At 38.7% G+C, this 27,369-nt stretch overlaps 5 protein-coding genes and 1 long non-coding RNA gene across 8 annotated transcripts; 1 reads left to right on the top strand and 5 right to left on the bottom strand.

The window, feature by feature from the left end:
* Window positions 1-455: 455 nt before the first annotated feature.
* On the bottom strand, window positions 456-4,823 carry LOC119995099. 2 transcript variants are annotated; one of them, XM_038841480.1, is made up of 3 exons: window positions 3,879-4,823; window positions 3,625-3,702; window positions 456-965 (listed from the first exon to the last, which is right to left on the bottom strand). In XM_038841480.1, exons 1-2 carry the CDS (start codon window positions 4,734-4,736, stop codon window positions 3,649-3,651), a joined length of 912 nt encoding a protein of 303 aa, XP_038697408.1. In that variant the 5' UTR covers window positions 4,737-4,823; the 3' UTR covers window positions 456-965; window positions 3,625-3,648. The 2 variants fall into 2 exon arrangements, with proteins under 2 accessions (XP_038697408.1, XP_038697407.1); XM_038841479.1 differs by having other exon boundaries at window positions 456-947.
* Window positions 4,824-5,011: 188 nt separating this feature from the next.
* LOC119995470 (probably inactive leucine-rich repeat receptor-like protein kinase IMK2) lies at window positions 5,012-8,403 on the bottom strand. The gene is made up of 2 exons (XM_038841981.1): window positions 5,929-8,403; window positions 5,012-5,841 (listed from the first exon to the last, which is right to left on the bottom strand). Exons 1-2 carry the CDS (start codon window positions 7,835-7,837, stop codon window positions 5,225-5,227), a joined length of 2,526 nt encoding a protein of 841 aa, XP_038697909.1. The 5' UTR covers window positions 7,838-8,403; the 3' UTR covers window positions 5,012-5,224.
* A 1,477-nt stretch (window positions 8,404-9,880) lies between these two features.
* On the bottom strand, window positions 9,881-11,063 carry LOC119995009 (PRA1 family protein B4-like). Its single transcript, XM_038841364.1, has one exon. The coding sequence runs from the start codon at window positions 10,930-10,932 to the stop codon at window positions 10,231-10,233; it is 702 nt and encodes a 233-aa protein (XP_038697292.1). The 5' UTR covers window positions 10,933-11,063; the 3' UTR covers window positions 9,881-10,230.
* Window positions 11,064-12,035: 972 nt separating this feature from the next.
* On the bottom strand, window positions 12,036-14,491 carry LOC119995010 (macrophage migration inhibitory factor homolog). 2 transcript variants are annotated; one of them, XM_038841365.1, is made up of 4 exons: window positions 14,261-14,491; window positions 12,684-12,884; window positions 12,536-12,594; window positions 12,036-12,367 (listed from the first exon to the last, which is right to left on the bottom strand). In XM_038841365.1, the coding sequence occupies exons 1-3, from the start codon at window positions 14,369-14,371 to the stop codon at window positions 12,541-12,543; spliced, it is 366 nt and encodes a 121-aa protein (XP_038697293.1). In that variant the 5' UTR covers window positions 14,372-14,491; the 3' UTR covers window positions 12,036-12,367; window positions 12,536-12,540. The 2 variants fall into 2 exon arrangements, with proteins under 2 accessions (XP_038697293.1, XP_038697294.1); XM_038841366.1 differs by lacking the exon at window positions 12,536-12,594 and having other exon boundaries at window positions 14,261-14,482.
* Window positions 14,492-16,111: 1,620 nt separating this feature from the next.
* LOC119995178 lies at window positions 16,112-16,754 on the top strand. The gene is made up of 2 exons (XR_005467635.1): window positions 16,112-16,187; window positions 16,275-16,754. It is a non-coding gene; the product is annotated as an uncharacterized LOC119995178 (long non-coding RNA).
* A 3,103-nt stretch (window positions 16,755-19,857) lies between these two features.
* Window positions 19,858-21,213, bottom strand: LOC119989510 (macrophage migration inhibitory factor homolog). The gene is made up of 2 exons (XM_038835095.1): window positions 21,041-21,213; window positions 19,858-20,235 (listed from the first exon to the last, which is right to left on the bottom strand). Exons 1-2 carry the CDS (start codon window positions 21,149-21,151, stop codon window positions 20,008-20,010), a joined length of 339 nt encoding a protein of 112 aa, XP_038691023.1. The 5' UTR covers window positions 21,152-21,213; the 3' UTR covers window positions 19,858-20,007.
* Window positions 21,214-27,369: the final 6,156 nt, after the last annotated feature.

Below are 27,369 nucleotides of genomic sequence, written 5' to 3'. Positions count from 1 at the left end.
GCCAGCCAGCCTTGTCTCATGCCGTGGCCCAGAACATTAGGTCCCAAGTTGGCCTGGGCTCTTTTTTTTTATATAAAAAATTTGAAGTAAATGTGTTATGGTAAGGGTTAGAACTTAGAACCCATGACCTAAATATATAAAATAGAAACTTAAACGTTACGCCTTGGGTCAGCTCGTGATAAATTTTCCCCTACTTAAATATAAAAAAAAAACTTCGAAAAATTTTAAAATAGGAACGACCCAACTGGGCCAGCAGGTTAAAGGACCATGTCTGATGGGCCCCAGCCAAGCCCGAGGAGAGGTGCTGGGCGGCCCCAAACCGGCTGGGCCGTTCTGGCAGATGGGCCGTTTGCCAAGATTTTGTAAACTATTCTTCTTGTTAGAAAACAACTGGTAAAAAGAAAAAATACCGCCATCTGAGATTCATAGTTCATACATGACGAAAAAAAATCCAATGGTACACCAAAACTCAAAGACGACTTAATCAAATAGTATTGTGTCCATCATGCTTATACATAAATATCATTATGTTCATGCAAGAAGAGAGCAGTTGAATTAATACAGTCAGAATAGAAACAGGACATCATTGGCGAACATCCCTTTTCCAAATCCCACAATTTCAGAACTAGAATCCACATTCTAGTCTGTGCTGTCCGCCATAACACTCGAACGGAGTTGGTATCAGCACAATTTAAGAGGAAACGTAAAAGCACAATAGGACATGACAGTGATGATACTTTCATTTTCATAACAGAGCGGACAAACCTTACTTACATGACAACGTGGCCTGTACACATTCACCTAAATTGAGGCAGCACTGAGCCACCACCGTCTCAGAGTCCTCAAAAAAAAATCCAATTGAATGAAGCGCCAATCCAAGCCAAGCTTCATGCAAATCGGATACTCAATGTCCGTGCTACAAGCACTTCCCGGTTCTCAAAAGAATCCTGAAGAAAGAAGAGGAACTAGAAGTGAGAGAAAAACAAGTTAAATGCAGTGGTTTCGCAAATTCTATCAATGCTAAAAGACCAAACTCATAATGGAAGGAAGAATTGAATAGGCCTCCCCCGTAGTAGACCCATGCACAGACAATTATAAATATCAGGGTATTGGTAATGTCATTCAATTCACGAGCCAAACTACACAATGCAAACATGCCCACATGTAATTGTTTAGGTCTAAAAGGGGTAGCAATGTTCCTACTATGTATTAGGATACTGTATTAACACCATATTGTTGTTTTCTTTCACATCTTGCTTCTTACACCAATTACAGTTCAGAAGTGCATGTAAGAACTGGTTTCAGATACTGCATTAATTCTCTCTTTGTCAGTCACTAAATCATTTTTTTAAAAAAATTATCTTTTGGGCTAAACTCTAAACAGTGTCGAATTTTTAACTCATGCCTCGTGCCTAATTGATACACCTACTTATTTTGGTTCAACAACCCAATGAAAGATATCTGCTTCAACTCAGCTGTACTGCTCTCCTTAAAGAGGCACAGATGTTATCCTATGTCCACCTGCACCTAAGCAAAACTATAGAAGGGTAATTATAGTCACAATCCATAACTCATGATACTCTATGGCAGTATTTCTTCAAGTATTCTTTCTGGCAGCTTAACAAAACATAAAAGAGCAGGAACCTGCATCTCAACCAATGTTTTTTACACCTACCTTCTATGTGCATCTTCAACAAGGAAGACAAGAAAACTAGAAAAGAATGAAACACTAATTCTAGGCCCAAAAAAGCACACAAACCATGTGGATTCTCACACATTTCTCATACGGATTCATGTAGCCAAACCCAATATTATACGGTATACAATTCCGACACAATAACTACAACATTTTAATCTTCTATGCTGTTGCCATGTTTTAACTAAGATTATTAAAGAAAACAATAATATGAACATGAAAAATCAGGTAACATGAGTGTCATGAAATACCAGGTAAAAGAGTAAAAGAACACAAGCTAGGCTGCTAGACGATCCAAAGTTAAAAATGGATAACATTTAGGGAGCAGCAACAATATAGAGGGCGGCAAAATTTTCCTGCACTTGTATTATATAATTACAAGGCAGATTTTAAAAGGCCAGAAAACAATATGTATGAGGAGCAGGACAATGAGACAAGGAAGATATCAAGCGAACAAAAAGGCTGAGAGAAATAAAGAAAACAGCATTAACCATAAAACACTACAATCTTAAATGAAAATTTTAAACCATACATCTAGAATACAAAATTTCCACAAACCCAGTGAAAAAGTTTTCATAATAAAAAACATAGAAATTAATGAAAATCCACATATGGATTCATGTTGTACAAGGAAATCATTTTCAAAAAAAAAAGGTGGCAAAATTGCAGAGTAGAAAATTTCTCTAACAGGTGACTATGGATCATACTACACTTGACAGATCATTAGCTGGAAGCTAAACTTTTCTTCATAACACCTCCGCTTATTAATCCTGATCACTAATTTTCACTCTCTTCCTTGGAGTCTTAAAGACACTCGTGAGAACTTTTTGGAAAATACAAAAATATGATTCCTTTGCCCACCTATGCAACCTCTCAAGGCGTAGCTGTGGTGTGAGAAAGAGGCTGCTCATGTCTAGGGTCCAATAATGAAAATTCCCGTGCTACTCCTGTTTGAGTGCCTCAAAACAGACTATCAACAACATCTACAATCTTGCAGACTCAAGAAAATTCCAAAACATGAATTGCAACTATTGAAGAATTTTGTAACAATTAGAAAAGAAATCATAGAATGAATGGAAAGATTTAGATGATTCCATAGATACATTAGGAAACAATGAAAAAAGGAAGTACAATGACTAAATCAGGGAAAAACAGTTTATTCGATGAAAGCTTAAACCCCCAAACAAAGAAAGAACAAGCTCCATATTTTCCTTAAGATTCGCATCTAATGGTGCTCCTATGTCTATACACTTCTTTTAGCAAATATTCACTGTTAGGCGTTGATCATCAAGACTTAATATCCAGCATTGATCATCTAGCAACTTGTAATAGAATCTCTCTCGATGTGTTAAATCCCACGATCATGTATTAGGCATAAGAGACAATAGGTTAATACTGTTTGCCTAAGACAAGATTGTGGCATCAATATTTTGTACATACCTACCCAATCTGAAGTATCCCAAGCAATTCACAGGATAATATTAGATACTTAACTGGATAAAAGAACACTAACAGAGTTCTCTTTGATGATTTCATTCCCAACAGTAAAAATCAAAGATAAACAAAAACATAAACAATGCATAATGTACTAGCGTCCAATTTGTTTATTCCATGCAAATTTGTTGGCGATATATTTTATGACTTTGCATTTTGAGTTTCAAACATTAAACTTAGCCGATCCACAATGTATCCATGGTTCAATTTGTTTCATTCAAGCAAACCTGTTGATGATATATCTCATGAGTTGCATTTTAACTTCCAAATATGAAACTTAACTGATGCATAATGTATCTAGTGTTCAATTAGTTTATTCAAAGCGAAATCACTGGGATATCTCTCTCTCGAATCTTGAGTTTGCATTTTAAATTGCAAACATCCTTTCCAATTCAGAAATTGATAACCTAAAAGGAAAAAAAAAAAAGAATCACCTGACATGAGGGCAGAAACACCAATCATTCTAGTCCTGCCCTGATGACTTTATACCTCAACTTCCTGTTGAGATTTTCCTGCCAAAAGTTCAAAAGCATGACAAACTTCATCTCCAAGTTATCACATTAAAAGAGAAAAATAAATCCAACTGGATTGCCCTAAAATTTCGAATTAAACATAGCAATAAATCAAACACAGTATTTTTCAATAATAAATAAAGAAGAATTTTAGTAATATTGCAAATCCAACTGACCTGCTCAAGAACTTTGGCTGAGCTAGTCTCGACCTGCCTTGCCAAGCTTTCGATCTTGGCCAACATCTTCTCGTACATATCTTCCAATCCGGCCGTGTAACTCGTAGATTCAGATCCGAGCAACTGCCTCAATCTCCGGACTTCAAAACCCTCCGCACACTTATTCAGCTGCCTCTGGTCCCTCGTCGCCTCCTTTGACTCCCTCGAGCTCTCCTCCTCAGTCATCATCATCGAAGATCCCCTCATTTCACAGCTTAGCACTGGCAACGGAGAGGTAGGACTGAAATTTCCGTAATGCCCCCGGAACGCAGGCCCAATATTCACCACTTCCACGGATTTCGCCTCGAACGACGTCGACGCCACGAACTGGTACGCGCGGTAATCGTGCGTATGAATTAATGACTCTTGAACCGGCGTAGCAACCAAAAGGAAAATACACGGCGAGAAATTACCATAACTTGTGTTGATGTCGTTGGCGGACGCTGCGCTGTTGTAATTGGAGGATTTCGATAGCGAGGAGGATACGGAGAGTTCGCGCATGGACGGACGGAGAGCGGATCTGCGGCGCGCGGAGAACCAGCCGAGGAGGTTTTGGTATTGATTAGGTCCAAGGCGGAGGTTGCCGAGCGGATCGTAAAAGGATAGAGCGGAATTAAATGAGAGGAAAGAAGTGATGGTTGCGATGAGGTGAGGATGATCGGAGGAAGCGGAGGCAGAGTCGTCGGTGAGGGTAGGGGTTACGAGAGTCACGCGGCCAAAGAGCAAGCCGTCGATATCCGCTGGTGATGCGCTAAACCGTTGAAGCAACGATGTTAGAGTCGGTCCAGATATTGCAATTTTCTGCAACTGGTGCTCCATGTGAGAGAGAGACAGAGGAGGAGTTTAGGGTTTAGAAAGAGAGAGACGAGAAGGAGCGAGAGGAGCAGCTCCAATAAGCTCACCATCTCAGAGTGAGACTACGAAGAGGGAGGCATTTATTTTGGTGTTCATCGAAACGACATCGTTGAAATTGTCTATGTTGTGGAATTACGGAATTACCCTTGCGTCAGAAAGACTAGCTTTTTTAAGGCTCTCTAAAAAATAAAAATAAAAAAAATTAATGCACAGAAAGACTCAGACGAGTATTGGTCATGTATATCAGATGTAATTTCCATCATTTTATTATTATAATATATGAAAAAGAATGCTAATTCCAAACAATGCCACACAACTCTATTTAGTATTTACATACTCCGACCAAAGAACTAAAGAATATTGAGAGTGCTACTCCTTCCTCTTATAACTTGTAAAACCATCCTAATTTATCAAAGACTCCTTTATTCTCGCATAACCAGATAATAACAAATCTATTCATCACTTGCTGATTGAACTGGGGCTCTATCATCACTAGAACTGGCAGCCAGGTCTGGCTTGATCTCCTCTAGTTGCTGCAGAATTTGCTGAACTTCCGGACGTGCCGCTGGTGAGGGATCTACACAATGCAATGCTAATTTCAGCGTGTTAAGTAACTCATCGCCTATGTTTGGTGTATCCCTAATAAGCTCCAAATCAAACACTTCATTTGTCCATTCCTCCTTCACTATTGATGCTACCCATTGTGGCAAATCCATTCCATTCGTTGCCTCTCCAGGTGACTTACCTGTTAACAGTTCCAATATGATTACTCCAAGGCTGTACACATCTGTCTTTGTGTTGGCGTCCTTCAGCTTTGAAAGTTCTGGTGCACGGTAGCCGAGTGTTCCAGCGGTGGCAACGACATTGATATTGGCAGCAGACGTCATGAGCTTGGAGAGGCCAAAGTCTGCAATGTGGGGGTTGTTCTGCTCATCAAGTAGTATGTTGCTTGATGTCAGATTCCCATGAACCATTTTCTCCTGGCTGTGGAGATGGATTAGTCCACGAGCAACACCCATGGCACTTTTCATCCTTGTTGGCCAATCGATGGTGGTTTCCGGTCCTCGTGCTGTATCAAGAAAGACAATTATAAAAATCAATTACACAGCTCTAAACAAGCCTAAGATTTATTGGAGAACTAGATTAATCAACTTACCATGTAGGAAGGATGCAAGACTCCCTTTGGGCATGTAATCAAAGACAAGAAGCTTCTCTCCTTTAGGTCCCAAGTAATAGGCTCTGAGGGCTAACAGATTTGGGTGACGAATCTTTCCAAGTGCAGCAGCCTCGGCTTCAAACTCGCGCTGGCCTTTTGTTGTTTTCTCCCTCAATCTCTTAACTGCAACTTGATTGCCATCCTCCAATGTTGCCTTGTATGCTGTCCCATAAGTACTTTTTCCCATTATCTCCGCAGTTGCGCATAGTAGATCGTCAGCTGTAAAAATAAATGGTCCATCGAAGTGGACTAGTTTTCCACCCATTTGGCCACCTGCTTCTTCTTCAGCTCGCGATACGGGAACACCTTTCTGAGTCTTCCCTGCATTGTCTGCTTTACCATTCTTTCCTTTGGAGGAAGACCTTTTCCTCATTAAACAGCATATCAAAATGCAGCAAAATAAAAGTAGAAGGGCAAGGAGGACACCGGCTGCTATTAGGATGATGTCCTTGGTACTGAGTTTGCGGTGATGATGTTTTGGTGCCTCTGCAGGTGCTGGTGGAAGAATGAGAGGATGCGGAGAAGGACATGGGGTTGAAGTGCTGTACCCACAAAGCTGTAGATTTCCAACAAAAGAACTTGCATTGAACTTTTTGGAGAGGACAGATGGAACAACCCCAGACAGGTTGTTGTAAGAAACATTAAAGGCGGTAAGGTTTGCTAGGAGGCCGAATGAAACGGGAATCTCTCCAGTGAAATCATTCTGAGATAAATCTAGTATGTTGATGCCAGAGATGTTCCCAATTGCTGGGGGAATATTACCTTCCAATCGATTACCTTTCAGGTTAAGTACTGACAGGTTCTGTAATCTGTCTATGGCATCAGGGATCTGATTTTCAAGCTTATTGCCCTCTAAATTCAACGAGACAAGCGAGGAGAGGTTGGCAAAACTAGCAGGAATACTACCATTGATGGCGTTGTCTGATAAATCAAGATTCTGGAGCTCAAAGAGCCTGCCGAGTTCACTTGGTATGGTCCCAGAAACCTGGTTATGACACAGAGAAAGCTTTTGAAGGAAACCTAACTTGCTAAGAGAAGAAGGAATTGGTCCAGACAACAGATTATGATCAAGGGTCAAGACCTGAAGTAGGTAAGAGTAGTTTCCCGTTGTACCCCAAGAATCAGGGATAGCACCAGAAAGATTGTTGTGTTGGAGATCAAAGATGGTCAGAGAAGGTAACCGAGTGAGACTACCAGGAATTGGACCCAGAAAGGAATTGAAGCTCAGATTGAGCCTGTATAACCTGGTAGAGTTGGCCACACTGGAAGGTATTATACCACTAAGTGAATTGTTGCTCAAATCAAGAGCCAGAAGTTTACGACAGTTACCAATTGAAGGAGGGATAGAGCCCGAGAGCCGATTGTTGAAGAGGTAAACTCCTCTAAGACTGGGGAGGAACCCAAGAGACCATGGAACAGCACCAGCTAACACATTGTCGTGGAGACTAAGCTTTCGAAGAGCTTGAAGCTGACCAATCTTCTCAGAGATTCTGCCTCCAAGTCCCTTCCAAGGAAGCTGGATTGCTATAACCTGTCCCTTGACACACTTGATTCCAGCCCACCCACCTGAGCAAGCTCCATATCCACTGTCATTCCAACTGCGCAATACTCCTTCAAAGTCGACCAGTTCCTGCTTGATGGCTCGAAGTGCTTGATAATCTGCTAGAGTTACAATCACCTCGTCCCATGCCTGAGGCAAAACAATTTGAGAGGTAAAAGCTAGCAGAAACAAGAAGAAATTAAAAATGGAGAACTTATTTTGGAACTCGAGAGGAGAAAAATTCTTTTTGTGGTGTAGTGTCCTTGGTTTTTTCTTCTTTGAATCCAAGAATTGGCACCAATTACTCATTTCTCTAAATCTGTTTGTGTTGATAAAAAATAAAGAATCAAAGAAAAAAAGAAGAAGCAAGAATGCAGAAAATAACTAGAAAGGAGAGAAGAATTTTTTAGTTTAATCGTCTTTCTCTTCTCCTTTCTCTGTTTCGTAGTACTTCTATATCTACTCTGGATCTATGGAGGTATAAGGAAAGGAAAGATGATAATGAGGAGAGATTAGTTTTAAGATAGTGAAATGGGTTCTGCTAAAGTGATTGTGTCTAATAGAGTATATGAGGGAATCTAGGTTTGAGAGAGAGAGAGAGAGTACACGATGGCGGGGAGTAGGATTAATTTGATCATAACGGCTAGTTTTACTTCATGTATGTCCTAAACGGTTATGAACTGGACCAAGTCTTACCTGCAGAGGGTCCCATTCCCAACGGCTCTATTTCATGGGGCATGATCTTTGCCTTTACAGTTAAAAATTACGAGCTTGCCACTGGAATAATGGGCTGGCAACTGACCACCGACACCTCATTGCAGGGTTGCTAAACCCAATCGTCAACATTAACTCATTAAGCGTTACTACGTCTCACTTGTTTTAAAGCATATCCAACCCTACTTCATTTTAAGTAAAAATCTAAAATCTAATTAGATTACCAACTTTCTAGCACTACTCCACATCAAACGAATAAAAATTATTAAGTTGATTTGGGTAACATGAGGCGTATCCTAAATTTGAGTTTCCAAAGAATAAAAACCAAAAATAAGTAAGGATATAGATAACCCGTTAAAAGCTATAAAAATAAAAAAGGATAATCCATTTGACATGCTCTAACCCAAATACGCCACATATAACCATCTTTCTAGGGAGTTCAGGAATCTTCTGTAATTCAAATGACAGTTTGCTGCCTACGGTTTTCTATCAAAGTTACCATTATGAGAAATAGATCGAACATGCAAATACCCAGCATGTTGTTCTCTCATAAACAACGCCTTGTCGATACACAGAAAACCAGTCATTTTCCATCTAACGATTAAATGCAACATCCTGCCAATTTTTAAATGAGCAATAAAATCAGGCTTATAATACCTACCTACATGAATCAATAGTGCGAGTCACTTCTTCAGTTTTCAATGCTTCAAGGTAAAACTACAACTACAAGCCCAATAACAAAAAGATAAAAGTTGCAGCACATCCAATAAGAACATATGTAGATTATTAAACAAATGATTTCGAGTCAAAGAGATTCATCCCATCACTGTTGGGTGGATGCAGCTCTAAGTAATGATTAAAGCTCCATCGTACCATCCTACCAACACAGAATGATGTGAACATGCAACATTGGATTCAATGCCAGACGGAATAAACAGGATAAAGCATGAAAGTTCCTGCAATACTGTTACAAACTAAAAGTTGTTATCATGCATATCAAAGAAATGTAAAGAAAATGTCAGTCATCAGTCAAAAAGATCATTCCCATGATGCCTCGAACGCTAATTGTATCAAGGAGAAACATGTCTTGCAAGGCCCATCACAGTTAAAGCCACCCTATATGAGAGACTGCGGAAGAAACAATATCATCTATCGTCTTTACTAGCCTCATCTGTGGAAATCAACATATGGCACATAAACATCATAACCTAGATTGAAAAGTTGATTTTTAATCTATAGTCAATCAACTAGATATAGATTGAAGGCAATACAAGAATTAACATGCATCTTCTCCGGAAACAAATATCATCTATCTTCTTTACTAGCCTTCTACTAGCTTTGTAACATAGAAATGGATACAATAATGTGCAAACACTAATCACCTGACTCTGGACTTGAATATTGCAAGCATTATGAAAGACAAGCAATCGATACCAATGGATCAATCAATTCTAAGCCAACATACAACCAATTTAAAACAAATTCAAACACGAGACGAATAATAAGAAAAAAGACCTGCAAATCTACATGGATCGCATACAACATACATAGGATTAAAAAATTCCTTATGCAATATCCAATAACATTTGAATTCATAGCCAATCATGAACAACCAATTTCTACGCACAAGATCCGAAGTAACGTGACATAACCAAGCCTGGAAATTGTGCACTATTCATTCATATTATGGACAATATGAAATGAGATATCAATGTTAACTCATTATCAATGAGATCATATTACACTGTATCTTGTAATCAAATGAAGGAAAAGAATCTATAGATCCAATACTTGTGATGTATAGAATCCTATTCAGAAGAGCATAAAGAAGATATACCTACATATGTTCCCAAACCTAAGTATTTTTACTTTTATTTTTTATTTTGTATATCAAAAATTAGAAATTTTGAGGTATACGTATACCCAGCCAACAAGATCCTGAATCACCCGATCCACAGATCCAATGAAATTACACCACCCAAATCTCCTCAAACACGAGCGGCAGCAACAGCAGGAGCGGCAGCCGTGACGGCATTGGAGGCAGCCCCACCGAGGAAGGAGAGGAATCCAGTGGCAGCAGGCTCTTGTTCATCCAAAAACATGTCCTCAGGAACCCTGAACGACCCGTGAGCGCACACGAGTGCCACACCGACCATGAAGGCAGATATAAGCACAGATCCAACGCTTGTGAGGAAGATGACGAAGACGCTGAGCAGAATAAGGATCCCGAGAGTCTCACGATTGCTGAAGGTACGGCCAAGGAGGTTGAGTGGCTGGTCAGAGGGTCGGAGCAGGTAGAGAAAAACCCAGGACGAGAGAAGGCCGAGCAGAAGCAGAAGGGAGAAAGGGTGGGACAAAAGAGAAAATGCTAAAATCACAGTGACTACTGCCAGATAATTGACGCGGAAATAAGAGTAGTTCTTGCGGATACGAAGGGAAGCATCTCCGACGGACTCAGGTTTGGAGAAGGCGGAACGGTCGAGAAGCTCCGACCAGGGGCGCCTCTGGGAAAAACCGCTGCGGATGGACTCGTAGAGCTTAGAAATATAGGCACGGAACGCGGGGGTTTGAATTGGCGGCTGGGACTGGGTGGAGGTAGTGGTGGTGACGGCGGCGACCGGAACAGTGGTCGTGCCGGTGGTGGGTGGGTTGTTAGAGATTGGAAGGACGGGAGGAGAAGGAGCAGACATCCTGGTACTCGTGGGGGTCTATAGATCGAAGAGGATTGATTGCTTTGTTGTTTGGTGTTGTGTTAATATGCGGAGAGAATCGTAAATGTAGGAAAGTGCTAAGAATGGTTAAATGCTACTCACTCTTGCCAACTTCGTCGTCCACGGAATCTCTGGTCAGGAGAGAGAAGTTATGGGCCTGCAGCTTTAAATCTGGGCTGAGCTTTTGGACCATTTCAAACCCAAATAGATCTACAACAAAGCCGAAGTCCTAGCATAATGTATTGCATCTCTTTTCACTGGACAATCGAACTCTTCTAAACTTCGTAAGCTAGCTCAACCAAGATCATCGAGCTTATGATCAGCTAATCCGTGACTAATGTAATCTCACAATGATCACCCTTATAAAGAGTAAAGGAAAAGGAGAGCAGTCTCCCTCATATTTTACGAGGCCCAGCCCAATCTAGACTGTTTTAAGACCCAATTTCTGAGATTTTCAGTTGAAATTTTTGCAAGCCATCTCAATCTTGTGGCAAAGCACCACGTCCATTACATAGTCCAACCATTTCAGCCATGATAAAAGCAGAGGCATCTGTATCTAACTTCATTGCAGTCGCAACTCACAAGAATAATACCATTCGACATCTTCAAATACAAACGGAAAATTTCAGGATAAAACCAGTTCAAACTGGAGGGAATGTTGTGCCTCAAAGAATAAAGACAAAATATTCTCCAGATTCTACAACAAACAAAGCTCAGGTAGACAGGGTTAACAAGCATGGCAAAAATTAGCAAGTCCTTCAAAAGGAAAGTAGAATACCCTTCATATCCTACCAGGGAAAAAAAGCCTTTTTCAACCTCTAGCTGTGTGCACAAGAGCAACACCATGATCCTCACCCTAACATGCCATTAAAATTCTGTATTTTGCAGCCTCAGCAAAAAAAAAAAAAGAAAAAAAAAACCACCTACCAGCAAGGGAGTGTTTGGTGAAGAATTTGTACCATTCGTGGTCATAATGCATGGTAAATGGCGAAAAAGGGATAGAAGGACAAGAAGCACGAGTGATAAATGAACAAGAATGCACAAGTATTCTATATGATTTCCTACTTACATCGCAAGGCAGGTCAAATAATAGCTAATTCTCTCGATGACACTTAAGCAGTAAATTAGATGTCAACATGATGGCATCATAATCCTAAACTTAATCATGCAACATGTTCAATTATATCAATTACCCAGTCAACATTAATTTCCACCATAAGACAACATTCAATAATGCATACTCGATCAAACAAGTTTCATATCCCTAAACAACATGAAAATGACAATATATTTTAATATTACCAAGTTTTTACGATCACAAAACACCATATAGATATCAGGTGGCATAGCATCAAGTTCCCATGAAAATGTGCTTGATTTAGAAGGTGGACCCATTCCATCCAAAATTTGAACCCTGCAAAATAAGAGAGGCATCAGCACCATGTGCAATGATAGTGAGTAGCAGAGTTCCATAAAATGAGTGCTACAATGGGCATAACCAAAATAGTAAACATAAAACTGGTATTGCGAGAAAAACTGACAATGGCTATGCTCAAAGTTAAATCAGTGAAGATTTAATTACATTATCTAATGCTGGTGTAAAGCATGCAAACACTGTGCATGTTCTTGGCTCTGATGGGCCTAAACAAACAGGAAGAATGCAATGAGAATACATGAGTGCATGACAACAGCCCATCTTTTAAATTAACCAAAAAATATAAATGGCTTGCCTTTGTGTCATAAAACTTGAGGAAATATCGAGATTTGGGCACTGATAACTTGGTCTCAAGAATTAAGGCAATTGCAGCACTCAATTTCTTGTTCACATCAGGAGTAAGGCCTCCAATGGACACCAACTCGCCATAGGCTGCAGGCTCCACAGAGCCACCAAATGACATGGGCACTGATCCCTTCAAAACAACCATTACGTACTGCACCAAACAAACATAAATATTTACAGTTACAAGTAAAGTAGCAATGTATTATCCCAAGCAATCAACACTTCTTAGAAAAAATAATGAAAGCGCTTCAGTGTGAAAAACCAAGATTACATTCTATTTTAGCTAAATCCTGGTTCTTAATCCCTGATAGAGAATGCGTCTCTACCTAGACTAACGCCAATGAATAAGTCATATATGATTGAAATGAACTATAGGCTCATTGCACAATGAGTTACAATAACTGCAGTTAGAATTAACCGGGTAATGCTTGCAATTTTAGAATGCATTTCATTGCATAGAACTTTTAAGGTGAAACACAATCAGAGTTTTCCAAATTCTACTGAGATATGACATGAGCCCTTTATGAAGGAATAATTATAGCACTCTATTAGGCTTCCCATAGTTTGCTATATGGTGTTTCCATTGAAGACTTCGTAGTCAGCTGTGAACAGTATTCCAATATGGCAAACCAAACAGATGCTAAGAGTCTAATCAGACAAATTGAGAACATATAGCTTGTTCAACCGAGTAATTTTCATCAATTGTTTGACGATGTACTAACTGGTGGCATGAGAACTTTGGAATTAGAAACATAAATGCAATACACATTTTGTTCCCTTCCATTTTCCCCCACTTAGGCGGGCAACATATTATGGCTAATAGGAGATGGTAGAGGTAGAACTCCCGATGAATGAGAGTTGTACCCCCAACTTTCCTCCCTTCTCCTTGCCTCCCCTCCCTCTTCCAAAAGATTCATTAGTAATTACTAGCAGAAAGCGGCACAAAAATCAGCTAAGGCACACATTAAGGGCTCGCCCGTTTGAGCCGTTCAGGGGTGTTGGGTTAAGAGGTGTTAGTCCCGAACACCTCTCAACCCTTGACTGTTTCAAGCGTTCGGGACAGTTGGGACAAAACCTCTCTACATCTCAAAACAAATGTTATATTTAAAAATCCAACACCTCCCAACACTCCCCAACCCCTCCCGACCCAACACCCTAAACGGGCAAGCCCTAAATACCTAGTACCAAAGGAGAGCGTATGGATCCATAAATTTGCAAAATAGCCCCAGCTACACCTATTGCATCGAAATATCAGGCAACAAATACTCGACTCACAGGCACTAGCCAGTAATTCCTCACTTAATAATTCACTATTTCAGGTTATTAAGAGTTCAATGTCGCAAATTAGCTATAAAAACGCTGAACACAGATAATACGACTCGAAACCAGAAATAAAATACAATTACGACACAACAATTTCAAAGAATGAAAATAAAATCGAGTTCAAACGCTAAACATGCAGGTTGATGAGACAAATACACGCATATACACACAAATTGATATAGAGAGTAGGGGAGGGATTCTCACCGCCTCGGGTTTGCCGATGATTTTGGCGACGGTGGAGGTGGCCTCAGAGAGTATGGAGGAGGTGTCAACACCATCCAAGTTTACGTTAGTTGAAAGGTTCAGGCAAGGCATCGTTTCTGTCTCTGCAAATACCGCCAAAATAAAAACCCTTCTACGCTTTCTTGCTCGATGTCCGTGTAAAATGGAAAAATAAAGCTACCGCCTACCGATGGCTGATGACTGATGACTGTTGAAGGAAGGGGCGCATGTTAACTGCCGAATTTGACCTTGCGAGCACCACAATTTTGCAGCCTCACCCACGTACTTTACCAGCCCAATAAAATGCAGCCCATCCTTGTCTGGGGGCCTAACTGAATCCTAAAACTATTGTGGCCCATGGACTCGAATCATTGCCCAACGCTTATGAAGTTGAACTGATTTGATTAATGTTGATGCCACACCAGACTCACCATGGTGCCACTGCATCATGTGATTACTCTCAAGCTATATATAATGTATAGATGAATTATCACATGTACACCAACTTTACGTACTTGAAATTCAATGACGGCAATAAAGCACAACATAACTGGGGGACCACACATTTGGTGTGGGACCCTCTGTATCTATGATTGGATTTTAAGTGTGTGAAATTGGGGTAATAACACTTTTGGGTATTGAATAATTTGACCCAATTCAACTCGAGGATCAATTTTTCAAACTTTTCAAATTGGGTGTCCAAATTATAAATTTGTGTCAAACCACTCACACGGGCAGTTTGTTGCCATTTCGAGCAGTCAACTTTCCCACATGGCATTAAAAAGTCAAATTCAACAAGTTTTGCTTATGTGGCTTGGTGACTTGGATATGATTTATATATTTTTTAAAAATATAATAACACAAGAAAATAACAAAAAAGAAAAAAAATCAAAACCAAAACCAAAAATTCTACTGGTTCTGTACCCTCTCGAAGGCACATCTGCTCTCTCTAGGCGGTTCCGCCGACGAAATTTCAGGATGCACCGCCATCGTTTCCTGTTGTGCAACATGTCGTAGGCAAGGATGTTTCTACTGGATCTGACTATGGATCCGAGGATCGACACGTGATGGGGAGCATGTATTGCCTTCCATGGAGATTCAAAGGCAGATCCAAGAATTGCAGAAATCATGTCAAAAGCATAAAGCCAAGTTCAGCATGAAACCATGTCAAAATTAAGAGACTCCACTGAGTTCAATAAGTGATGAGAGAGGATGTTAGAGATTTTTCAAAATTATTTTGATTTTTGTTTTGAAAAGACATGACTTTTTAACATACACTTTCATTTTAAAAGACATGTTTTTATTTGGTTTGGAGGCAACTCTTCATATTGTAAAGATATGTCCTTTTATGGTGTCCTAAAAGAAGAGTCACCATTGTAAAGACATGATCATTCGTTGTAAGAACATGATCATTCATGTAAGGACATGATCATTCATTGTAAAGACATGTCCTATGTGAAGAGTTACCACAAACTCTATAAATAGAGTTATTCTCCAACCATTTGAGCATCCAATTTTTCGATCAACTTTCTCCCATTCTCTCTTCATAAAGTTTTCTATTGTTTTTCTATTGCTGCAGAAATCGAAAGACAAGTATCTTTCTTTCTCTTGATTATTCTCAAAGTACTCTGACCTTCTACTGCCATTGCACCAAGAAGAAGGTGGTCCATAGACCAAGCTTCATTGTATCCTGGAGGCGGATTTGCTGTAACCTAGTGCAACCATTTGGTGGGGGGCAAATACTGTCTTAAGGAAAGCGACTACGCGCCTTGAAGCACTAGTTTTGTACAAGTTTTGTTGCAATCACAACCAATCCTACCATATTTCTCCAACAGAAGAGTCATATAAGAGACCCGTGATTTGAAACAAGATCTCATTTCTCTTTTGTTCTAGCTTGAAGTGGATTCTCGTACCTTTCTCGTTCTCTTCTTTGCTTTTTTGTATGTTCTTTGAATAAATAATTTTTTTGGATATCCTCATTTTCCCTCTCTGGCAGGATGGTTCCATGGGGGCTTTGTGAAAGTTCAGCACCACAAGGGAGGGAAGAGAAGCAGGATGGTTCTGTGGGGCTTTCAATTCCTTGAGGCACAGAGAGATCAACGAAGAATTATAGGGTTTCAAGAACAGAACTTGCAAGCAATCACAATGACCCGCTCAAGTTGAAGATCTGTGTCTCCATGGGAGGGTGAGAAGAGATGAAAAGAGATAAGTAACAAGGTTGAGAGGTAGATGAAGAAGAGGATTAGAGATCGAGGATGAGAGCGCAAGACAGAGGGTTTTGATACTCTCTTTTTTTAAATTATTTTTATTGCCACATATTTTTTTTTTAATTTGTTAATGCCGTGTAGGAAAGTCGTCTGCCCAAAATGATGGAAAATTGCCCGTGTGAGTAGTTTGACACAAATTTAAAATTTGGATACTCAACTTGAAACGTTTGAAAAATGAGTTCCCGAGTTGAAATTGGTCAAATTATTCAGTATTCAAAAGTGCTATTACCCCGTGTAAAATTGATGTGCATAGTTATTGTGCATGTGATAATTCTTGACGTTGATAGATACTAATGCAGATGGAAATATTTCTGATAAATATTTTATTTTGGTATTTTAGTAAATCAATTATTTGTAAATCAATTAGTATTATTTTCTAGGAGTCTAGTATCTTTTTAAGTATTTGTTTCCTATTAGAGGTGTCTAGGGTTTCGTTTAGTTTACTATTTAAGGTTGTAACCCTCATTGAGGAATTTCAGTTTTGAGTCTTTGATTGAATAAAATTAAGAGACGGCTAGTCTTTTCCAATTCTTTGTTCCACGAAAGCGCGTTGCTACCAGGGGAACCCTTTTATTCTCGGGGACTTCCTTGAACTCTAATACTTCTTCTACCGAGTTTAGCCAGTCAAGAAAGTCTTATGGTTGTAGACTACCATGAAATTCTGGGATATCAATTCTCAGCCCAGTATCCCACCGCTTGTTCTCACGTGGGACGTTGTATTGTGCGTCATCGACATAATCTTCTTCCACTAACGGGTTGATGGGATTTCCCTCCTCGTCGTCTTCCTCGGGATGACCTTGCTGAAGCATTAACGTTTCCACCTGCCGGGTTAAACGTTCCACTTGCTGGGTAAGTCGGTCCACATCCTCCAGGTCGTTGGCACCACGGCCTCTTCCACTGATGCAGCGCGGCGTGGTGGAAAGAACATGTACTTGGACCTGTTGTTTGGGCTCTACCTTGCGGAGCGCTTGAAGGTGCTTTAGGCACAACAGGGTGAGACATTGATGCGCGTTGTGGGGTTGCGGTTGTACCCCACACTCCTGGACCACTGCTTGACCCCTGCCCACTACTGTTACTGCCACCGATAGTTCTTCGAGACATTTGTTTTTCCAGTTGTTTTGCCCTTTGATATGCTTCAGCCACAGAGAAGGGATCAAAGAGATTTACTGTGTCTTGTAGTTGCGTTCTCAGACCTCCAGTGTACCGAGAGGCCAACTGTTCATCAGTCTCATTAATATCACTTCGGGCCAACAATTCGTAAAACTCAGTGGTATATTCGTCAACTGTACGAGCACCTTGTCTACAATTTTGAAGTTGTTGGTATACTAACTTAGAATAATTAGGAGGTAGGAACGTAGCGCGCATATGTTTTCTCAATTTATTCCAAGTTGTGATCTTCTCCTTACCTTGTCGTAGGCGCGTTGTTTTTAATTGTTGCCACCATGCCGAAGCACGTCCACGAAAGCGCGTTGCTACCAGGGGAACCCTTTTATTCTCGGGGACTTCCTTGAACTCTAATACTTCTTCTACCGAGTTTAGCCAGTCAAGAAAGTCTTATGGTTGTAGACTACCATGAAATTCTGGGATATCAATTCTCAGCCCAGTATCCCACCGCTTGTTCTCACGTGGGACGTTGTATTGTGCGTCATCGACATAATCTTCTTCCACTAACGGGTTGATGGGATTTCCCTCCTCGTCGTCTTCCTCGGGATGACCTTGCTGAAGCATTAACGTTTCCACCTGCCGGGTTAAACGTTCCACTTGCTGGGTAAGTCGGTCCACATCCTCCAGGTCGTTGGCACCACGGCCTCTTCCACCACGTCCTCTCCGTGGCAGCATACTGTTCCTGAGCGGCTCCGATACCAACTGATGCAGCGCGGTGTGGTGAAAAGAACACGTACTTGGACCTGTTGATTCGACACACGAATACCAGGAACAAGTTTACTTAAATCTGTTGATTCAACACATGAATACCAGATTTAAGGCTTCAAAACTTTGTTTATTCTAGCGAATACCAAAGAATTGGAAAAGATTAGCCGTCTCTTAATTTTATTCAATCAAAGACTCAAAACTGAAATTCCTCAATAGGGTTACAACCTTAAATAGTAAATTAAACGAAACTCTAGACACTTCTAATAGCAAACAAATACTTAAAAAGATACTAGACTCCTAGAAAAATAATACTAATTGATTTACAAACAATTGATTTTCTAAAATACCAAAATAAAATATTTAAGAGAAATATCACAGTCTCAATCTGCATCATTCTCCCCTTATTGGAGAAAACTCGACCTCGAGTTTTAAAGAATTGCAATAAGAAAACTCTGGATTTTTCAATCGTTGTCATTGCAACAAAAGAACAATCCTCCAACTCATGACACTTTAAACTCTTTATTAAATTCAGAAACAATATTAATAAAGAGCATTTTCCACGTGGGTCGTCAAGCCATTCTGGAATAATAAACTCCACATGTTGTATCTCTACGACAAGTCTTTGACGAAATCTTTCTTTAGCTACAAATTTTGTAGGTTTTTCCACACCAACAACTTGTTCTAATAGAAAATCCTCTATATCTTCCGGATAATAATCAAACACTGATTCAGCCAAGTATGACTCTGACTTTAGATCTACCTCTGGGTCGTCAACATCGTTATAATCATCGAAGATAGGATCTCCAACTGGATCGAAGATCAACTCTTCTACAAGAACTGCATTTGAATCGAAAATATTAAGAACATCTCTCGCATGATGGTAGACCTCCTCACTTGGAACCCGCCTACTACCATGACCTTCACAGACTCCATCAGCTCTACCATTGTGTACCATGATTGCGAAGGAAGACCTCGCTTCGATACCAACTGATGCAGCGCGGTGTGGTGAAAAGAACACGTACTTGGACCTGTTGATTCGACACACGAATACCAGGAACAAGTTTACTTAAATCTGTTGATTCAACACATGAATACCAGATTTAAGGCTTCAAAACTTTGTTTATTCTAGCGAATACCAAAGAATTGGAAAAGACTAGCCGTCTCTTAATTTTATTCAATCAAAGACTCAAAACTGAAATTCCTCAGTGAGGGTTACAACCTTAAATAGTAAACTAAATGAAACCCTAGACACTTCTAATAGGAAACAAATACTTAAAAAGATACTAGACTCCTAGAAAATAATACTAATTGATTTACAAATAATTGATTTCCTAAAATACCAAAATAAAATATTTATCAGAAATATTTCCATCTGCATCAGATACTTAATTTTTTTCTTTAGGAGACTTTAATTTATTTATTTTTTTGAGAAGATTAGGAGACTTTAAAATTGGGTGCATATTATTAATCAACTCATCATATTCAAGCTTATATAAATTACATGCCTGGTGTGGGATCGAAGCTTGATATATAGACATAGTTGGCAGAAAACTCATTATTAATGTTTAAACAACATGACACTATCAATCCTCATAGTTTGGGCATCTTCTGCCCTGCTGTTGTATCATAGACTTTGAGGAAAAATCGGGTCCTTGGGATCGACAACTCGGTCTGCAAAATTGTGCCAATTGTGGCTATTAGCTTCCTCTTCACTTCCTTATTGATGCCTCCCATTGATACTATCTCGCCATATGCGGCTGGTTCTTTGTTCTGGTTGAATGATATGTCCACTGATCCCTTTAGTATTACCATAACAAGCTTTACACAACACAACACACAAAAACATTCAATTATTGGGAAAGTTGATTGCGACATATTACCAGCGCATTGATGTACGTTAACATCAAGGTGTCATATGCCCTATATGCCAAAATGATACAGTATTAGCAATATATACTCTAAGGATGCTGTCAATTATGGGGAAGTACTGTGCACGAATTTATGTTTTAAAAGGCGCCTCACTTGTGTGAGGTTGGGTTATCACTCATATATCGTATTATTTGACGTTTGTTTCGATATCATGTCAAATTTGACTGATTCAATCCAACTTGAGGTATTCTTTGCTCTAAGTCCATACCCGCACTAGATGTCTCAAATGTATGAGATTGGACTATGACTTGTATATTACATCACTTGGCATTACCCATGGAGTTTTGTATTTGTATCAAATACCAAGTATATCTAAAAATAATAATAATAAAGCATCCCCCTTGGGACACTGTATTGGGATCAGTTGTCCAATTAATCAGTGTCAATCATTGCATCCCCACCAATATTGTAACCTTTCCCCTTCCCTTTGTGGGTGTGTTGTTACCACTTGCAACCACTGCTAAGTCTTATCTACACCCAATGATGGAGCTTGTTAAGAAATATCAGTTGGGAAAAAAAAAAAAAAAAACTAAATCCTTACCTCTTCCATTATTACAGGCAAGGAGCTTTAGAGCATATAAGATTAGATTCCCCAAAAGACCATAATGACAAACAGAAGACAACTTATTTACTGTTATGCCAATGCACAGATTATCCGAACAGAGAGAGAGAGAGAGAGAGAGAGAGATGATACATGTTCAGGCCTGCCGATGATTGTAGCAAGTGCTTTGGTTGCCTGAGAGAAGATTGGATCCTTATCAACTCCATCCAAGTTGACGTTGGTAGAGATGTAAAGGGCAGGCATCTTGCTTAATTGTGTATGCAAAATCGCACGATTCGCTCCCTTACTTTCTTCATTCTTGCGTTGTGCAGTGTGCAAATATATAATCGAGGCTCCATACGTTTATCACGCTTAACTCACGTGCCTCCAGCGAGAAAAGCACATATGGGCCGGTCCAAAGTCCAATCAGGAGAAACAAACAATACCAGGAAGGGCCACTGAATTGGGAAGCCCGGGACCTGCTGTAATTTTATTACAGTAGGTCCTACTGTAATACCTGTTTTGAACATTAAAAATTATTATTTTTATTTTTAAAAATTATAAATATGTAGTGTTCATCGCAACGAACACATCGATATATTTTTTTTGTTAGAAACAAAAATCAAATTCAACATGAAAACGACACTACAATTCTATACCATCGGATATAAACTCAAAATATTTGATGTTTTTGATCACGATGAATTTGATTTTTGTTTTAAACAAAAAATATATTTTTGGATTCGTTATGAAAAATATTATATATTTATGATTTTTAAAAATAAAAATAAAATTTTTTACTACCCATAAAGGGTATTACAACAAGACCTACTGTAATAAAATTACAGCAGATCCCGAACACCCCACTGAATTGAGGCTGAGATTCTAGCCGATTTAGCAAATCAAGTGTAAGAGCATCCACAATGGGATGATTTTGAAGTACTTGATATGATACTTTCTTGATAAGTTAAGTGCTAGATGTTCACAATGGATATAATGGAGTGTATTTTAAGTACTTGAAATGTTACTTTTTTGATAAGTATAGCGCTACATGCACACAATGGGTGAAAAATGACGCTTGAAAATTTAGTTGTGGAAAAATGATACTTGAGAGTTGGAGTATGTATATAGTTGATGAATAGTGAAGAGAGATGATAAAAAGAAAGAAAGAGGTGATGAAAAGGAAGAGAGAGATGATAAAAAAGAAGAAAGAGAAGATGAAAAGGAAGAGAGAGATATGGAAAGGAAGAAAGAGATGATAAAAAGGAAGAGAGAGAAAATAGAGAAAGTGAGTATGGAGTGTTGTAATGTATGAAGTGTTGATGAATAGTATATATTGTGAGATTTAATCATCCAATTAAATTGTGCCACGTAGGATAAAGGAGGAGAGAGAGAATAATTTTGAAGTGCTTGATATTTCAAGCATCACTGTGGATGCTCTAACTTGGCTACCTTGGAGTGTACACATTATACATAAGTACGTACATATATATATATATATATATATATATATATATATATATATAATGTTCATCTTGTCAACGTCTCTTTCAAGTGTGAATGATCCCAAACGAGGACGAATTGGTCTACTAGACAGGTGTAAACATCTAAAACGTGTTTCTAGCATTTTGATCTGAGTGTTTGTTGACTCTCTCAATACTATAATCTCACATCGTTTTAGTATAATTCAACCGAGTACCTTATAAGAAAAGTCCAATATCTTTCAATTCAACAACGTGTTTTTTGGATCTAAATATTAATTGACGATGATCTATCAAGAATAAATTTCTATAGGTCCGACGTATCCATAGTGAATCAATAAACGTAAAAAATAGAATATTGTTAGTGTGTTTGTCATGAAATTACAACGGACTATGTGTTTTACTACAACCTATTTGAAATCATAAAAAATTGGTACTTGGTACCACTATATCAACGGCTCATTTTTACTCACTATTTTGTTAAATAAGAGCGAACACTTTTTCTATCATATATCTACAGTAAAAAAAGTAGGTCCAATTACATAATTCACACAGCAACATACTCACATTTAAACTATAGGGATCGTAATTATTGTATGTGTTTGGCAGTGTGTTGTAACTGTGTTCAGTTGCAACACACCTCACATCACCACAGTTTTTTGTGACACGTCAAACAGTTTTTGCGTTCTAACTCAACTCACAGCACCACAGCTTTTTACCTCACAGCACCTCACCACACCTCACCACACTCCCAAACACTTACAATATATGTTGACTTGTACTACGTAATCAAATTAGGTTATATGTTGACTTGTACTACGTAATCAAATTAGGTCAATTATTGTATTTTAGATTAATGTACAAGGTAAACCTTGAGTGATTTTATATTAATATTATTAGTCATCTAATATAAATGTAATTTTGATACGTCAAACGCACCGCACCGCACCGCACCACAGTTTTAAAAGTTATGCGCCAAACAGCTTTTTGCGTTTCAACTCACCTCACAGCACCACAGTTTTATAACTCACAGCACCACATCACACCTCACAGCACCTCACAGCATTCCCAAACAAGCCCATTATTTGGTCAGAGATTGGGTAGGGTAACCCATGTGTCAATTAGGTATTGAGGTCCACAGTCCACTTGCTCTGATAATTTTCTAGTAAATTAATTAATCATCCAATTAATTGCAAGACAGTGTTGGATGTCTAAACAAGATCAATGATCAATTTTTTTAGTGGATGAAAAACATTAATTTGGAGCGCACCTTGCACATCTCTAGGGCTTATTTAAATTGATCATGTCGATGTCGGCCACTCCATTTCCACTACCGTTCCATACAAACTATATTATAAAAATAAATGTACTTAATTTCATATCCTTGAAATTATATATATGGTCATTTGTGAAGATTCACTTCTCTAACCGGCTTTCTTCGAATAAAGGCAAGCCCATATTGCAGCCAGTGTAAAGCCCACCACTCTCGTAGTCTAGCCCAATCACGGTTGCCCACTGGCATAAGGCCCATATCTCAGCCCAATCTATTACTACAGACCGGTAAGGCAGGCGTGCTCACTGCAGAGTAGGCTTGTTTGAATTGAAATAGGTCATGTGCGGGGTGGGTAATGATGAGAACCCTGCTCTTAAGATAATTAAGAACAAGATATGTTTGAGAGAAAACTATCGGTTTTGAAAACAAGTTTCGTTTTGTGTTTTGATTAATTGATAGAATCCTTTTCTACGGTCTACAAGCAGACTTTATATAGTCTAACTTTCTACTACTACGATTACTAATAGGAAACCAAAGCATAATTGAACTCAATCTAATAGTTGACTATTACTAAACAAGGAAAGTAAATATTCTTCTACTAATTGATATCAAACTCATTATTTCCTGCTATCACGTTTCTTGATCTGCTAGGTTCTCCACGTCATCATGACTCACAGTTTGCATGGATTCTAAACTTTTGGTTACTTGGCCCTCTTAATCTTGTGTCTTTGAGTCTGCCTGTACGTGTTCTTTAGTTGATGAACTTGATTTTCATCATTCCCTCCCCCTTCAATACCTTCCTTGTCCTCAAGGATAAAAATAAGAAATTGCATCAAATTTCGATAGTCGGATATGGTGCTCCCCAAGCTTTCTAACCACTGCATTAGTCTCCCTTTATTGGAGAAAACTCGACCTCGAATTTTAAAGAGTAGTAGTAGTAAAAACCCTATCGAGAATGCTTCGTTGAACCCTCTATTTCAATTATCAAACAGATCTAAGGATTCTTAACTTTGCTAAACTAGTTGGGAATGACAAAATTGGCATATTCAATCAGCGTCATAATATGGTTAATATCTGCTTCTTGAATAATGTGAGATTTCTCCTCCATTATTTCGTCTTTGATCTCCTCTTTCAGCAATAGATCTTCTTCATCCGGATAGTCATCGAATATCGGGACTGTTAGTTCATCTATCCCAAAATCAATAGAAGTCAAGTTCAAGTCTTCCTCTTTTTCTTCGTAAAAAATAGGCGTTGATAATTCATTCAAATCATCCTCCTCATTCTCATTTTCAATTGATGATTGTTCTGATGTATCTGACGTAGACCCTGATCAATTATCATCGCTATGATGATTACCTTTGTTGGAATCCACACTGCTATCCTTTTTTAGATGCTTTGTTGAGATCACCGTGATCTCGAGATCGGCAATTGCAGCATTGGCGTTTAACTCTTCTTTCCTTGACGAATAGTGAACTTGAGAATTAGATGATGATCCTAAATAACTTACATGGGAGTGACGACGGGTTTATCCGTGGGTACTCCTACATCGATGTTGTCCCTTGAAGCTAGCAGTGATCACCTCTTCCAAGTGAGCAAGTCATTATTAAATGTCTCGAATATTGGTTTGAATCGTCAGGCATATAGCCTGTAGGTTAGTCTCCAATGAATCGAGTCGTTTTTTGTCGGTTGCCATTAAAGGAGTCTCTCATTGAAAGCATCAATGATGAGAACCCTGCTCCCAAACAGACCCTTGTGTCTTCGAGTCCGGTTGTACGCGTTCTTTAGTTGATGATCTTGGTCTTCATCAGGGTATAGGAACTTGAACCGGATTAGGTGGTGGCAGGCAGGCAGGGCAGCCTTCGGCTTATCAATCAATCAGATCAGCCGCGTAGACGTGTCCTGTACATTTTATTTTTACCATTACAAGCAGTCTAATCTAAACTACAACCGCGTAGGCCCTGCTTCTAGATAGAAAATAAAAACTAAAAATTATCAGGCTTGAAAAGCCCCGGTGCAGACAACGATTACAAAGGCCTGTGATATGCAGAAACTTGGTGGGTGCAGTTGTTGGGTTGCCTCGGTGTCATTTTTAGACAATCTGATGTGAGCCTGATCTTTGTTTTTGTTAGGACAGAGAGAGAAAAAAAAATCTAATGCCCAAATAAAAAAGAAAATTTGATTTGTGTATTTTCAAGAGTCGTCACTGTATCTCTGGGATCTGTAACATGGCGTGCCTGCTAAATTCACCCTACATTTCAAAAATATCTTTTGACTTTGTGTGGCATGTTTGTCTCCAGTTTTCTTTCTTGATGTGTCTTTCAGTTCCTTGCGCCTCTCTGGTTTGTCGTAGTCATGCCAGACTCGGTGAAAATTTAATATTTTGTTATTTCATTTGCATTTTTTTTTAATTTCCTCTGCGCTTGATCAATGAAGTGCCTCCATTGTGCTGCTGCGTATGGGTGATTCGCATTTCACTTTGTTTTTCCTACATTTGATTAGGATTAGGGTTAGAGATTCTGAGTCCTGGAACAGTGTGTAGTGATTTCATACTAGAGATTTCAAATTAGAAGCAAAATACGTCCAAATCAGAAGGCATGGGCAATGATGAATCTTTCTACTTTAGCAAAAACAATGTTTTCGAAATCATTTAACTGTACTGTTTAGTGTTTACTTTCTTCTTTCTTATCTAAAATGTTGACATTTCTTTTGCATGGCTGGGACCTACTGTAAAAAAATTACAGCAGGTCCCTGTGCGGCTATAAAGCCATAAAAAAATAAATTTCAAAAAAATTATTAATTCGTTTCGATTGAATATACCAATTTAATTACATATTTTTTGTCTCAAGTAAAAATCAAACCAAACATGAAAAATATATGAAAAATTTGAACTATTGAATATAAACTTAAAACATCATATGTCTATCTTATTATGAAATTGATTTTTGTTTGAGATAACAGATATACCGTTGGATTCGTAAACTTTATCAAAACATATTTATAATTTTATTAAATTTTTATAAAAATCTTAATCACCTCATTATTACGGGTCCACTGTAAAAACTAGTACAGCGGCAGACCCAGAATCCATTTTTTTTTCCTGCATGAGCAGTATGCCTCATAATGAATTTGTTTAGTCGTTATGGTGGGACAATTAATGAGTAAATAGAGATCATCATAATAACTCCTTCAAGAATCTTAATTAAGCAGAATCATTTGACCTTTTGGCATGCTGTTTATTACAGAGCATGTTATAGATTAGGACAACACTTCGAGTATGGGAAAGCCATGATCTTTTGTTTGACATGTTTGGATGCATGCTTAACTATTGTAGTTCTTTACGAATTAGGACAAAGAATTATGGCCGATACACTAATGGCCTTTACGGGAAGTGATGATTTAGATTTAGAGGTGTTTAATCAAGTGGGTTTGGTGCACAAAGTCAAAAGTAATACGGTCCACACTAGGAAAAGTAAAAGGAGGGAAAGAATTACTTTGGCTATTATTGGTCACAACTTCCCATGTTTGCTTCAGGACATAGAAATATTTACAAACTATATATATTTTTAATAATGGAAAGAAAGAATCATTTTGTCCAAATATTATTGTTAAAATATATGCGTGTGTTAGTGAAGTTAACACTACATAAGTACATATTGTTAGAGAAGTGAAAGGATATGTTAGAGAAGTAAAAGATCTGTATTTCACTATATGTTGATTGTGTACAGCAT

This window comes from Tripterygium wilfordii, chromosome 3 (assembly GCF_013401445.1).
Source record: "Tripterygium wilfordii isolate XIE 37 chromosome 3, ASM1340144v1, whole genome shotgun sequence".
Classification (NCBI taxonomy): Eukaryota; Viridiplantae; Streptophyta; class Magnoliopsida; order Celastrales; family Celastraceae; genus Tripterygium; species Tripterygium wilfordii.
Note: the sequence above shows the minus strand (reverse complement) of the source record. Positions and strands in the feature narration are given on the sequence as shown.